General features: G+C 37.3%; 1 protein-coding gene across 2 annotated transcripts; it reads right to left on the bottom strand.

The window, feature by feature from the left end:
* Positions 1–398: 398 nt before the first annotated feature.
* On the bottom strand, positions 399–10,697 carry LOC134859525 (integrin alpha-6-like). Of its 2 annotated transcripts, none has more exons than XM_063876045.1 (25): positions 10,457–10,697; positions 10,234–10,355; positions 9,484–9,563; positions 9,140–9,410; positions 8,563–8,682; positions 8,161–8,374; positions 7,367–7,563; positions 6,993–7,081; positions 6,763–6,890; positions 6,104–6,193; positions 5,958–6,022; positions 4,667–4,812; positions 4,435–4,581; positions 4,022–4,143; positions 3,753–3,909; positions 3,267–3,350; positions 3,104–3,183; positions 2,950–3,024; positions 2,688–2,790; positions 2,406–2,582; positions 2,223–2,318; positions 1,598–1,708; positions 1,398–1,502; positions 1,132–1,251; positions 399–620 (listed from the first exon to the last, which is right to left on the bottom strand). In XM_063876045.1, exons 1-25 carry the CDS (start codon positions 10,630–10,632, stop codon positions 585–587), a joined length of 3,111 nt encoding a protein of 1,036 aa, XP_063732115.1. In that variant the 5' UTR covers positions 10,633–10,697; the 3' UTR covers positions 399–584. The 2 variants fall into 2 exon arrangements, with proteins under 2 accessions (XP_063732115.1, XP_063732116.1); XM_063876046.1 differs by having other exon boundaries at positions 9,490–9,563.
* Between the last annotated feature and the right edge of the window lie 4,146 nt (positions 10,698–14,843).

Below are 14,843 nucleotides of genomic sequence, written 5' to 3'. Positions count from 1 at the left end.
ATTCCCATTTTAATCACTAGCAATCTAATTGTTCCGTTTAATGACAAATTTAAGGAATGAAACCCTTCAAAGTCTGTTTGACCTTATACACACCTTCACTACGAACACAGTATTTCGTGGCACAACTACAAATGCACACAACACAGTATTTCACAAGCAACAGTATTGTAATTGATTGTACTCTGAATTATCAGCAGTCAAAAAAGGATGTGGCTGCAATATTTCCCTTGAATTTCAGGTAAATTGTTCTTTATTACGCCCACTCATCCATCCCAACCACTGGCACATTCCTTCATGGTGAAAGTAAAGCACAACTTTTTTCATGTTGTAACAGTTTTTTGGTATCAAACAAGTGATATTTTCTGATCCATTAAAAAAAAATCCTCAAGAAAAGTATGTGTTATTTCCATTATTTTATTTTAAGAAAAGCAGCAAAAACATTAAACTACAATTATTTTAAAAGTTCTGAATCAAAGATATATCATAACAAATCATGTATGTAATTCTGCACTAGATGTTATGGGTTCGATACTCTTAACCTCTAGTGGAGCGGCCTCTGTGTTTGGGTCCTGTTCATTCGAGGGCTACTTGTTGTGAGCGAGGAAGCTCATGCATCCACGCTGACAAGGACAGAAAATATGGGAAGAGTCAAAACAACATTCGCAGAACACATTTTACTCAGGCACTATATGAAAACGCAAGTATACAGTAAATTCATTCATAAAGAATCAGTGACAAACCACTTAATGCCTCCTATTACACCTGAATGGAAATAATAGGAGGCATTTCATCACAAATGTTTGAATTTAGATTATTCACAATTTCAAATATCAACTATTCTGCATTAGATTGAATGCAATTGAATAACCTCAAAGGTAAAATGAAATGCAAGTACTTTAAGACAGTTTAGCGTGTAATTTAAGACTGGTGTATCATTTTTGATGCTTTAAAACATTTTGATTGAAGATTAAATATTTAGCATGGATGCAGAAATAATTAAATCATTATTGAACAGTAAGCTTATTTTTAAGTAGACAATAATCTTGATTTCTTGGATAGCATACATACAATTGCATTATTATCTTCATTGAGTTAATTCACCACCATTACAGATACTTTTTTTTGGGTTACCTTCCACAACAAGAAGACAAGAATTGCCAAACACAGGAGCAATGCGATGACTGTCAAGACGATCATCCACCAGGCAACTTTGGTGAAATATTTTCTCTCGATGAACACTGTAAGTTTAACCTGTGGATGTAAAGATTTTACCATGTTCACACATTTGTCATTTTATTTCCATTGTTGTGGTGGTACTGCAAAAAGCCGAATGCTATCATTCCTGCAACAGAACATATATAGGTAATTTAACAAATTAAAGAAAATGTTGGTCTTACCTTCGTCTCAGGTGTCTCTGATTTGAATCCAATATTCTCTGGAGTGTTTGTCAAACTGAGAGAAGCATTCACAACAATGTTCAGGTAGTTCAAAGAGCTGTAATCCTGAACGGGAGAGACAAAATAGATGAGTCATGATGTTGGATAAGGCTGCGAACATGCAACAAAGAGTCCCAAAGCAAACCAGCTTTACAAACCACCTCTGTAAATGTGGTGTTCCACAGGCGTGAATGCAGGACAATCACTGCAGTACTGTCCAAACCCAGCAGGGGGCAGCGTAGTTCCACACACTTCAGTCCATCAGAGCAGGTCTGAAAGGGAAGAACCAAAGTAGAGACAGCATTTTCTTTCTTAAATATAAATGTTGTGTGGACTCAATGAACATAGTTCACCATAATCTGTGGTTAAACTCGAGCTTTCTTGTGTTTATCTTTCTGTTTTACATTCACACTAACACAGTAACAGTTGGACAGTCAGTGTGTAACTATGGTAATGTAGAATGTAAAGGGTAACGTAGCAACAGTTGTCTGTTTATTTTTAGCTGCGTTAATAAATCTCTATTTTCTCGTTACTTCGAAGCGTCTTCAATTGTTTAGTTAGCAGGGAAAATGCACAATACATACAGTATGTACCAAATATAGGTTTACAAAATGCAACTTAATCTGTAATTCCTGGGCAGAGGTCACTAGTTATTAAGGTAGATTAAAGATCAGTAAATCAAAACCTTATACTCAGTATAAAATTCACCCTGAAACAAGCAAAAAATATATAACAACAATAATAATAATAATAATAATAATAATAATAATAATGATGATTTCTTACCAAGGTTTTGTATTTCTTCTTTGTTGAAAGAAATGATGATCCATCAACAGAGAGGGTTTCAAGTTCAGCTTCACGTCTTGAGGGCTCATGCCAACCCTTCATACCAAACAGCGTTAGGTTAGAGATGTTTATTATTAGCTTGGATTTGGGAAAAAAACAAAAGAAGTTGGAGTTGTTTATTACCTTTTCATGTTTAAGTGGATTGATCTCGTTCCCAGGTGAGCAGGGGACGGACTGCACACCTTTACTGCTAATCTGAGTGAGGTACAGAAGCCGCTTTCCTACAGAGTTCTCCTTCGGCCAGTAGATGTTTAAAGATGCATTGGCAAAAGATTTCAGTGGTCTTCCTAAGTTAGTTATCTGTAAGAAAAATAAGATAAGAGAACAGTTACCTTGAAACTGTTAGAGTGGAAAAAAATCTTGATTGATTTCATTATTCAGTAAAATAATTAAATGATGGCTCACCCTAAATTCATATTGAACTGTAGCTCCAATTTCATCCAGTGATTTTATGGAGCTTTCACCCATCACGTTTTCACCAAGTGACACTTGAGAAGGTCTGGTTAGTCTGAAAAACAAAGATACACCATGATGTTATGTTATGTGATTATTTAAAACATTTAAGACCAATGCTTTTGCAAATAACTTTTTAAAAATCTATTTGTTTACTTTATTGCATCAAGAAAACTGGTGTTCTCCATTTAAAAATAACAACTCTTATACCTACCCATATACTTGCAGGTCCAGCTGAAAAACCAATCTGGCTAACGCCTCAATTGGTTGTATAGTCTGCACACTCGAACTGCATCACAGGAATAACACATTTTTATTTATTTATCCACAAATTGTGCACAAGTTTCCAATGTGATAGACCTACTTACGTTTGAAGTTGCAGGGTGACATTAACATCTTTTGTACTCAAAGAGATGCCGAATGTTGCGAGTAGGACATAAAAAGTGACCTGAAGGAAGCAAATAGCCATGATACAGTACATGCAGATTGTAACGCACATCCACGTGGAGGAAACTGAGCAATACTACTCACTTCTGCATCTCTTTGGAGGGGGTTTCCCAGTTCACAGTCAATAAGTGTTCCTTTTTCATTTGCTGTACAACTCACTTGGGTTTCCTATGGACAAATACATGCAGAAAACAAGGTTTTTGTTTATATAAAAAAAAAAAGACAGAAAGTGTTTTGTAATTAGATACATTTACTCCAAAATTCAGAGACAAATATTGTCCCTTGACGTTTATTCAGAGACAAATATTGTCTCGACGTTTAATTCATAACTTAAGTAAAAATGTACTTAGCATATTTAGATCAAAAATGCCTGCAAATAAAATGATGTATTATTATGATCTTTATTTAAAGTTAAACGGTGCCTTCTTTTTCCAGCTGCAACAATAAAGTGCTATGCAAATTCATGCATCAAAAGTGAATACTTTTACTTGGAAATGTATTGTATTTTGATGCATATTTTGGTTGTACTTTAACTATTGTTCTTCCACTACAGAGTACTTGTATACCTACCGATGCTGTGCTGTAGACAATGGAGGTGTAATGCAGAGTTTCCGGGAGGCTGATGACTGAGTGACTCTGGTGTGCATCATCCCCATTTCTGTTACTCACAGTGATCTTTAGAGCTATATCTTCACCTGAGGGAGTGATGAGTGCAACACCATCCTCTCTACACACGACACAACACCAGATTAGTACGCAGTTTGAGTTTTTAATCACATGTATTGCTCTCAATCAGCAGCTGTGCATGACTTTGTTTAGTTTACCTTGTTTTGCCTTACCTGGCGAGTGATTTGAAAACATCTTGATTATTTTGTTTTTTTTGGGAGCAGAACATGTACTGTAACTCTAGGTTACTTTGGCAAATATTGTCACTGCCGCAGCCCTTGTTTATTAAGATAATCTGTAAAAATAACAAAAGCAGAGCAGGATGATTACAACACACACACTGCTTGCTATGTCTTGTTTATGGTGCAGGTAATATATAAATATCCATAACCACACCAAAAACAAAATATCCAACACTCAAATTATTTGAGTTAATACAAATTCAAAAACAATACAGAATATGCATTTTTAACCCTATTAAATACAAAATTGGCTTTCAAATTCATATCTTTCTTATGCTATACATTCCCAAAAGAGTTTTATTCTCACTCTGACAAAGATGCGTAAAGACAGACGATGTAAATACCTCTGAAGTAGTGCTCTTTTTCTGTAAGAGGTTGAGGACAGGAGTAACGTTGGGCAGATCCACACTCGTCCTGGTTGTCTGACTAGAGCTCCAAAGAGACACTGTGACGGAGACGGGGATACTGCTCAGCCTGTCTTTAATATCATGCTGCAACAGAAGAGTTTTATTCAGGTTTCACGTGTACAGCCTGGTGTTTGATGGCTTTCTTTAAGGGGGCATTGCACAAAAGTACCAGAAGTCGGATTGAGAAGTCGGTACAGATTTGTCTCTTCTGTCCAGGCAGCTCCAGTTTTCCTTGAGGAGAACCCAGAAAGTCCACTCTGGGAGGAAGCCTAGCTTTTCTTCTCTCAGCTTCTGCCTCCAAAGTGTAGTTTAGCACTGCGAAGGAAACAGAAGATTACATCAACTGAAACCTGAACTGATTATCCTGTTGCAATTGCTTCACCATTATCACTTGTATCATCTTTTGAAAGTTCTAGTAATACCACTACTTTAACATTTTCGGTGTTTGATTGCTATCTTTATAATCAAAGTCCAAATCTGGTGTTCCAATGAAAAACACATTTACTGTATCTCAGTGGCGAGGCGTGACTTTTATACCTATAGGCCCTCTGCCCCCCCTCCCTCGCCTAGAAAAAATTCTAGCCTTAAGAAGCTAATCGAGCCTTAACAATGCAACAGAGAGAGAAAGACTCAATACAAAGAAGGACTTATTTATTAAGCAAAACGTCAGCTAATTGGGGATACATTATAGGCAGATTGAATTAAATCGGCACGGCGGCCTACATTGAAAATAACTTTGGCCTACCCTTGTTGATCCTGTCATCCAGTTGTTTCGGGTATAACTGCTGATATTAAAAATGTCCTAAAAAGCCCTTGAAGATACACAAATCCACGGTTTTCTTACATTTGTGAAACTTTGAACAGAATTTGTATTTACCGCTTTTAGAATGACAGCGTTGTTTTTGTCTCAAACCAACCGGAGGTGACGCATGTGTTACTTTCATCTAATTGACGTTAGCTCTGATGCTAACTAGCTACTTTTCCACTAGTTTGACACTCTGGTTTGACAGCGATAATAAAGACGCGATAATAGAGCCCACCCATTTAGAGAGAAGATATGATTGGTCAATTGGACTGTCAACATTACTATAGCCGGACCACCGATCACTAGCTGGACCACCAATCACCTCCTGTCTTCCCAGTAACTCAAGAGACGACCAAAGGAGCTTCTTCCATTTATCCCTTCACATTCCAAAAGAAACTGAATAGTCAGATTCAATGGATTCATTTATTTGGAAATGTTAAGTTATTTTGGTAAAACTAATGAAAAATAAAACCCCCAAAATCTTTTTTTTTTATGTAAAAAAAATAATATATATATATTTTTAATGTTTTTAAATATAATTATTTAGAATATCTTAGACCCTCAGAGCGGGCCTAGAGGGCCCTGACGGCTGGCAACTGATATATCTATATAACAAAGAAATGAAATGCAACAGAATATAAGAAATGAAACCTACCCACTTTAGGGTTGAATGATGCTGGATGTGACGTGTATGTAAAGCATGCCTGAGCTGCAAAATAACTGTACAGACAACACAATAGATGAGTAGTCAATAAGGTTGCTGTTGGATCATGTTGATATTTGCATGTTTGTACACCTTACCATGTGCGTTTATCACATTGTTCCTTGGTTATTTCTATTACAGATGGTGTTACCTTCAGAGTGCTGCTGATACTGACCACTGGCCTTGATCTGAAGTAGAAACAACAAAAACAACAACGTACATTAATTCAACCCATTATGATGAGACATAATATTAGCTGTAGGAAACATGACACATTTTTAATGTTTTTTGCTGCCATGCCAATCATTTCATCAATATAGCCCTTCAAACGTGCTTCAAAGTGCTACCCAAAAAACACATACGTGAATCCTTTCTAAAAAAAACAAAACAAGCAAATGTCAGGAAAATATTCTTTTTACAAATTATATGTAAGACAGAATCAAAGTCAAAAAGTATGCCAACTAAGTATATCAAATTGAGTTTTAATCTGTAAATCTCTTCTGGGATATGTTACAGTATATCTGAAAAGTTAATTGTCAAGTTAAAGCATCACACTCAAAACTATCAGGTGTTCAGGTCTTGTTCTGCGATCTATTTTGGGTTGTATGTTTAACATTAAGATTCAATTATCATCCACATACCTACCGGGTTTCTAAAACAAACATTTTGATTGTTATAGGCACCTGCTGAACTGGGAAAAATAAGCAGATTTATTTCTGTTTGATTCCAAGTGTTTTAGCTGCAGTTGTAAAATTACCTGAACACAAAGACAGAATCAGACAGAGATCCCACAGCCAGATCTGGGTACTGATTGTCATCCACGTCCAAGTTGCCAGACAAAGAATATCCAAACAGAGTGACTTTATTAGATCCTGATGAGATTACCTACAGAGGGTCAGGATATGAGAATTTCAAGGTATTCTTTTGCAGTTTAAATATTTCCACCTACAGATTTGAAATGAATTGTTGACCTTTTCATAACCTCACCTGCGCTGGCTTTTTGTTGATACCCTCCGATGAACCGTGGTAAAGGTGTACTCGACCTGAACCATCGTACGGTGCCCCCACGGCAATATCTGTCAAGGACAATTTTCACAGTTTATCACTCTTAAGATTTAAAAAATATTTTAACATGTGCAACCTCCAGATAGACATTACTGTTATTTTTAGGATAAGTACCATATGCTGTAATTATGACTTTTGTCTTTAGAGGTCACTGTTTAGTATAAATGACAACGTCTTCATTTAAAGTGCTGACTACAAAAAAAAGTCAGAAATTAATATTTGAAGATTAAAACAAGTATACTTTTAAAACTTTCTCTCTTTAGTCACAGTGGATGAAATATTTAAAATGCCCCAACCTCCGTAACCATCTTGATTGACGTCCCCTATGTTTTCCACTGCAAGGCCGAACATGGAGTCTTTACGTCCAAGAAGTTGAGTTGGAACAATTTTCTCCCAGTTTTTTCCTTTGTTGTTGATATAGATGTAGACAGCTCCTCCAACCTGGCCGTCTTTAACAAAAAACTCCGGTGCTCCTACAGCGAGGTCCTCCCACCTGCACCAACCAAAACAAGACAGCAACACTTCACCAGTCTCATAATTAATATAACGTACGGGGAGATATGTTTGTTTTGGCAGAAAGAAAGATAAAGTAATGACATGAATTGTGTACTGAAGGTTCTGTGATTTGATGTTTGCCTGTGTGTACAATTCACAATTCCAGCATGACTTATCCCTAAACAGGTCTGCAAGCTGCCATAATACCAGCTACGCTTAGTATAGCTAAAAGTATAAAATAAAAAACTATCACATGGAAGCAAACTGACTATTTGATGCCTGTGGTGAAAAATCACATTATGCAAAGAGCTTATTGCTGGATTGAAGCTCACAGAGGGCCCAACATTGACATTGTGTATCCCCTGGGGGATATGAATGAAGTCAGCAAAGATTTCAGGGCAATCTACCCTTTAGATTTGAATACTATTTGACAAGAGGCACAACAAATGGTTGCTCTTCATAGCAGGTCACATCGGGACCATTCAACGACTTATGACTGTAATATCTGGAAAAGTCTGTTTCCATTTTCTTTTCCATCAACAAGTCTTTAAGGTATATTGACCTCTTTAGAGCTAGGTAAAAAAAGTAAACCAACCCATCACCATTGAGATCTACCACTGCCACGTCGTAGCCAAATGAGGAAGCCAGGCCCGGACCGGAGAGCACTAACTCCACAGACAAATTTCTCTCTGCCTTAGAGTCTGCCTTTAATAATGCCACCTGGCCGCTGTATCCTCCTCTGGGCGCTCCTGACACAATGGTCAGCTCACCCTGTATGAGGAGGGCCATACCAGAGTCAGTGGAGAATCCTGGAGGGCAGAATATGAGGCTGTTTATGGAGAAGTGATACAAAAAAATGGAATAAAGACAGACATTAAAGGTACCTCTCACACCTTGAAATCACATATCCATTTAAATATTTATATGAACATTGGTTATGTGAAACTGTGAGCCAACTTAAAAAAAACAACTGATTTAGGTCAGACTATAAACTGACCCAGGTAGCTGTTTTCCTGAAGAGGAATCAGTTCTCGGTTAAATTGCTCAATATCTCCGGTCTCACGACTATCTGCAGCGTCAATATCCTGGTTGTCCAAGAGCTCCATTCGTACAATTCCTTTAAACAGAGAGAAAAGGCAAAATAATAAAATGCTGCAATATGTTGAAAAATACAAAGATATGTATACATTGAGAAATAGGAATAATTCAAAGTAGGTTTGAACAAGGTTTTGCGTGCTAAAACAATCCAAATATGATAGTTTTAATGTCACTTAATCAAATAAATGCATTTATTAGTGATAGAAATTCAGATTAAATATAGCCTCAGGTTAAAAACGTCTGAAAATGCATTATTTACTCCTGTTGGTCAATAACTAGAGCACTCAGATGTTTACGGAAATTTCTCAGACATAAAAATGAATGCATATTTTATGAGGACCAGTTTTTATGCTTGTTAGGATGCAATAAAAGATCGTAAAATTCCAAGATGAGTTTATTTCCAGTCAGTCTGGCGTATCATGCACGTTCTTTTTGGTGGATGAGACAAAGTCATGAGCTTAAAGTTTTTTTGTTACCTTTCCACTGATAAGCTCCTGGTGCCCCAAATATCAGAGATCTGTTGTCTTTTGCAAATGATGCTCCATGACCCTGTTGGCAGTATGCAAACCAATCATGGTTCCTATGACGTCTGCTCACATGTTCATAATCACAAACGACCCTCCTCCTCGTCCTCTCCTCCTTCCCGACCTGCAGGTCTTGTCCTAATAGGTAACACTGACCCGTCAGCAAATTAGGAACAAATTCCTCCGGGTAAGGGCTCCATTGCTTGTACCGATGAGCACAAGCCTACAAGGGAAAGATGATAAAATTACTGTTTGACATTTTTACTTCATTATTTCAACATGAGTGTTAAGCTTACCATTACATTTTTACCGGGACCCTGACTCGTCACTCTTACTCCCATCCACTGGTTGTTTACGCCTTTACTGTCGAGGAACTCTGGAAAACAAAAAAGTTAAGCTCACTGTGCAAGTTTACTCGTATCCTTCAGTCAAAAATCGAAGACAATTCCTGCATGTAAAGTCCTGCTTTATTAAAATGTCCTGAAGTATCAAAAGAGAAGTTCTTGTTCTGCAGGGAAATGGCTCCTGTGACTAATATTCTGTAAGAAATGACTTAGGTTGCTGATACTAATGCAGCAATGTGTGAGCAGCACACTACTCTTAATGCTCAAAGTGTACAGGATTTTATGAGGGTTTTTTTTTATGAGTCCCCTTGCTCCCAATCTAGAGACAGGCCCTTCCAAGGAATATTAAATCTTATCGGTTCGTAGAATGATTAACGACTCAAATATGTATTGTTGGATCAAATAATTTGATCTCTTAGAGCGTTAGTAGTACACCTTATTCATATATGTTTTTCATTGTACATAAAGACCCACACTCATCAGTTCTTCAAATGACATTTAAGAAGTTTGGAGGAGAAATCAAGCTTTATGCGATCTGATCATTTCTTAGAAATTAAGATTATCATATGTGAAATTTGCACGAGGGCTTACAGAATATTTACCTCTGAAATATAATGTAAAAGTATGAATATGCATGTATAGCAGGAAGTTAAGTTTAGTTCAAAAACTAACTTAAAATGTTGATTAAACAGGAAAACAAACCTCCATTATTGAACTCAATGGGCTGGCAGTGCTCGGATATTGTAGAAAGATCACACTGGTAAACGACACCTGTAACATTCACCTGCTTCTGGTGTTTGGATCGTGGAGCTCCGACCAGCAATCTAGAGAAAAGTACTGCAACCGGTTAGACACAGATGCACACTTACAAACACTTGTATTTTATTTTATCAAACCTTATCAAATAGCTTTCACTTTCACTCACAGGTTCTTTTTGTTCGGGCTCAGCTGCTGGTGGAAGGCAACAGAAAATCCAAACAGGCTTCCTGGATCTCCACTTCTCTGCAACACACTCTGGGTGTCCACATTAAAAGCTGCAACACTAAGAGTCTGAAGGAGCCAGAAACTCCCCAGATACACCATGTGATAGTGCTTTGCCATGATATTGTGAGTGAGAGTGAGAGTGAGAGTTAACCGTTGTGCAAAAGGAATTGGCCGCAGCAGGTACTAACTGGCTCACTGTAACAGGGTGTGGTGGGAATTCAATTTATCTTTATAGTAACAAAGCGGCAATATTCAGCTTTATGAGTAGATGACTGTAACTTCTGCTATGATGAAAGCAAACGTGAAACACACCCTCGGAAAACAAGTTAGCTCTGCTGGCAGTGAGCTGAGAGTCAATCAAGGTTTGAAATATTTAAGTTATGTTAACAAAATAAGTGTCAATATGTTCTAAGAACTTTTTATTTACTCTGACAAGCTTTTCTGAGAGGTATGGGAACTCTTGACCTTTTGTTCAGAAACACTCGGCTACTTATTCAACAACCTTATAAAAGCATGTTTCTCCCATTAAGAATCAGTTAGCATATTCATACCTGTGGAGGTTCACACTGTCACTTTCTCTCTCTAGCTTAAAGTACCACTCTGCCAAGCGTAAATGATGCAATAACAAGTGTTGTTGTCATTCAGGTAGCTTGCAAATGCAACTAAGAGCACTGGGGGGAGACAGAGGATCATTTCTACATTCATCAGATTATCTGTCTCATGCACGACTTTCAGGATATAGTGACAGTTTGAGCAAATGTGACAAAAGCTAATATCTGAACTGTAGCTTCAACAGTGTCACAAAGTAGTTATCACTCCAGTCATATATTAATTGTATTATTAACAAAAATGACATTGTATGAATGCAGTCCCCCTGCCTCTCTAACATCCTCTACATGCCTTATTTGGCGTTGTGAAAGTAGTCGAACAAAAGTTACTTTAAAAAACAAGCGCTCCTGTTTTTTCAATGATCAATTGCGAAGGGCATTTATAATCAAACAAGATTATATCAAAGTCAAAGTCCCCTTTATTGTCAAAGTTTCCAAATGTGTTATACATACAGAACATTGAAATACCGTTTCTGGCAGTCCCACAGTGCAAATATAAACAAGAACATATAAAGATAAGAGCCTAGAAAGAAAAAGGGGGGAGTAAAACGGGGTATACAAAGAAAACTAAGTAATATAAATATATTGATGTTTAGTTAAAAAAGAAACAACTATAAGTGAATTGGAGGCTTAGAAACATGACTCAAGACCTTAGTGTGGGTTAGGCTTATAGTTATTGCATCAAGGTCCACAGTCTTGGACTTCCTGTCTCTTTGTAATGGAGGTTAAAAAGAAGAAAGGAGTTTTTGCTGTGGTTAAAATAAATAAGAAATTCACAAGAGAATCTTTGGTTGATGCTTACACATGTACAAAAAGAAAAGATGACAGATGGAAACTTCAGATAAGTTTGGTCAGAATGGGGTGCGAAACCACAGATGCTATCTTTAGTTTCAGAGGAGGAGGCAACACCTTTAAACCATTGTCTCTCTCACACACGTAGACACACACACACACACACACACACACACACACACACACACACACACACACACACACACACACACACACACACACACACACACACACACACACACACACACACACACACACACAGGGGGATGTGGTCTCAAGTCTTTGTGCCAACTCCTGATCTTAGCTTTCTTTAACTTTTTTAACTGAAGTATATAAAGAAATATAGTTATTTCTTGCAGTGCTCAATGAAAAGGCTGATATCCGCCTCAGGTTTGCAGCTAATATGAAGTTACACTCAGCAGCCTAGCTTAGCACAATGACTGGAAACAAGGCGAAACAGCTATCTCTACATAGTGGAAATCATTAGAGATGTAGAGGCCTTTTAAAAGAGCAACTAAAGGGTGAAAGAGGCAATATTTCTGCCGATTCTTAACGCCGAAACAGGTCTTGTGGCAAAAGGGAATCTGATAATGCTAAAGACCTTCAGGACTCTATAGAATTTCTTGCTGACATCTGTCAATTGAGTTTGTGTAAACACATTGCTGCGCCAAATCAAAAGAAGCCTACAGTAGGTAACTTGTGCTGTCGTCTAGACCATAACGCATACAGTCAGAACAGTCAAAGTAATTACAGATGCTCTCACTTACGTGCACACCCAGATAATCAGAGTTTTTTGTTGTTGTAAATATACCAGAACATTACAGTGAAATCACAATTAATAAGATTTGAAAAAAATGAGGATCAGTCCAAAAAAGATGGGTCGCCTTTATACAGGTTGAATAATTGAGATATGATAATATTCAGAGCTGATGGTAATCATATAACAACTTAAAGCTTTACTAAGGCATTCATTTAACTAATGTCAATGTGGAAGTGCATGAACTCTGCCACAGAGTCTAGTCATGAAAGGGGGACATCTTACGTTTCTGACGATGACCTGGATTAAATGTTGGGGTATGCAACTCACGCACATTTACTTGTGACATTCATCATAGTCTTACATTGGTCAGTCAAACCAAATGTCTGGTCTGATCGGTTTGTAGATGAGTTTTCTCGGCCCTTCATCCACCACAAGTGGTAAGCAAACCTGATGCAGAGGAAGATAGTGAATATCATCGTGACAGAAATGGAATTGAATGACTTTGAATAGTAACCACAACATAACGTTTAAATTTTATAACAAAAGATGTAATCAAAACTCAAAAACCTGCATGGGATTGAGTTGTGTTATTTTCTAGACATTGATTTAACTAAATGCGTGCAGATCCAAGAAGGCAAAATCTAAATCTATCACTATAACTGCTTTTGCTAAATTTAGCCTGCAGAGGCTTCTTGTACACTAGCTACATATCCTGTTGATGCCCAAAGTCATGTTCATTCTGAGTAAACATGCATTGCAGTCTGTCAAAGCAGAGAAATGGCCAGCCACAGCCTACATCTCACAGATCTGCTCCGGCATTTGGCTTTGCTTGTTGTTTCAAAGACATGCAATCTCCTCAGTGCTGTGAAATTAAAAAAGGAAATAGACTAGTTATCTTAACTATGTTTTGAGAATTACACATAAAATATCTATTGTTAGCATTTCATTATTTCGAAGGCTATTTTTTCCTGTCCAAAAATAGATTCTCTCTGCGGTACTTAAGTTAAATACATTTTTGTTTTGCTATCTGGTTTCACTTTTAGCACTTGTGGAAAGTATGTTTCTAATATATATCTTTACCAGAAATGTTTGGTACAATGACCTTGAGAAAAGTGTGGGAAAGTGTATTGGGCAACTGGACCTAGGTAAGCATTTCATATAAGTACACAACAATATGGTTCCCTCCAAAATGTATCTACCAAAGTTAGTTTATCGTCTTGAATTTATACAGGGTTGTTGATAAAAAGTTATTCCTCTAAAACTCATTATTACAGATTGTTAAAAATATCAGATAAAACATCAAAAGCTGTTGTATTTGTATCGTAAGAGCAAAGTCAGTATTCACTTAATTTCTTGAGGCGAGCTGTAGTTATGTTACATGCAGGCAGTGTCTTGCTTCTAGTTCCTGAGATGAGACGATGACATGTCTGCTCTGAAGTGGTAAAGCCTAACAACAGACGCATAAACAGTGAGCTCTATCATCAAAGCACAATGTTCGCTACCTGATGTGCTTTTATGTGTGAGGAAATACTTGTATCTCGGTTCTTTGTACATTGCATGGTCTGTTTCAAAAGGAAGCTTTAACAGAAACCTTATTTACTGTCGACTGGGGGAGAGTGATTGAACTTTTAAGGCTAAATGTCAATTTAGACTTAATCCAACGCAGTGCAGCAGCATTTGAGTTATTATTAGTAACATACTACCTAACACAGAAGATAATCTACCGGCACGCAAGAAGATAATGGCGTAGGCAAACAAAATCTAATGAATGAAAAAAGCAATCGCCCACTAAAACAGTGACTGTTTTCTGCATGTTTTCTGCTGGTAGTGCATAACATTGAGACATTTTTGTGGGTGGGAAGCCAGTGAAGTATTCTGATGTTGTCATTGCAACCAAGGTTGCTCAGAGCACCTGAATGGAGTTCCTTTTGTGTTATGTCAAAGTTATATCTTGAATGATTTTAAAGCCATAGTGGTGGTTACAGTGGTGCTTTGACCTAAAGGCCATTTTGCTGAGAGTGGCCATGCTAACAGGTTGGTCTTTGGGAGGTATATTGTTAACCATCTTGGTTTAGCAAATAAGCATTTTAACATTTTCTAGTTCGCAAAAAACACTCAATGAAATGTAAGCAAATGGGATTCTCATTATTTTAACGCAAATGGTGGCA

Source organism: Eleginops maclovinus, chromosome 23 (assembly GCF_036324505.1).
Source record: "Eleginops maclovinus isolate JMC-PN-2008 ecotype Puerto Natales chromosome 23, JC_Emac_rtc_rv5, whole genome shotgun sequence".
In the NCBI taxonomy this organism is placed as follows: domain Eukaryota; kingdom Metazoa; phylum Chordata; class Actinopteri; order Perciformes; family Eleginopidae; genus Eleginops; species Eleginops maclovinus.
This window is presented reverse-complemented; position numbering and strand designations above follow the sequence as displayed.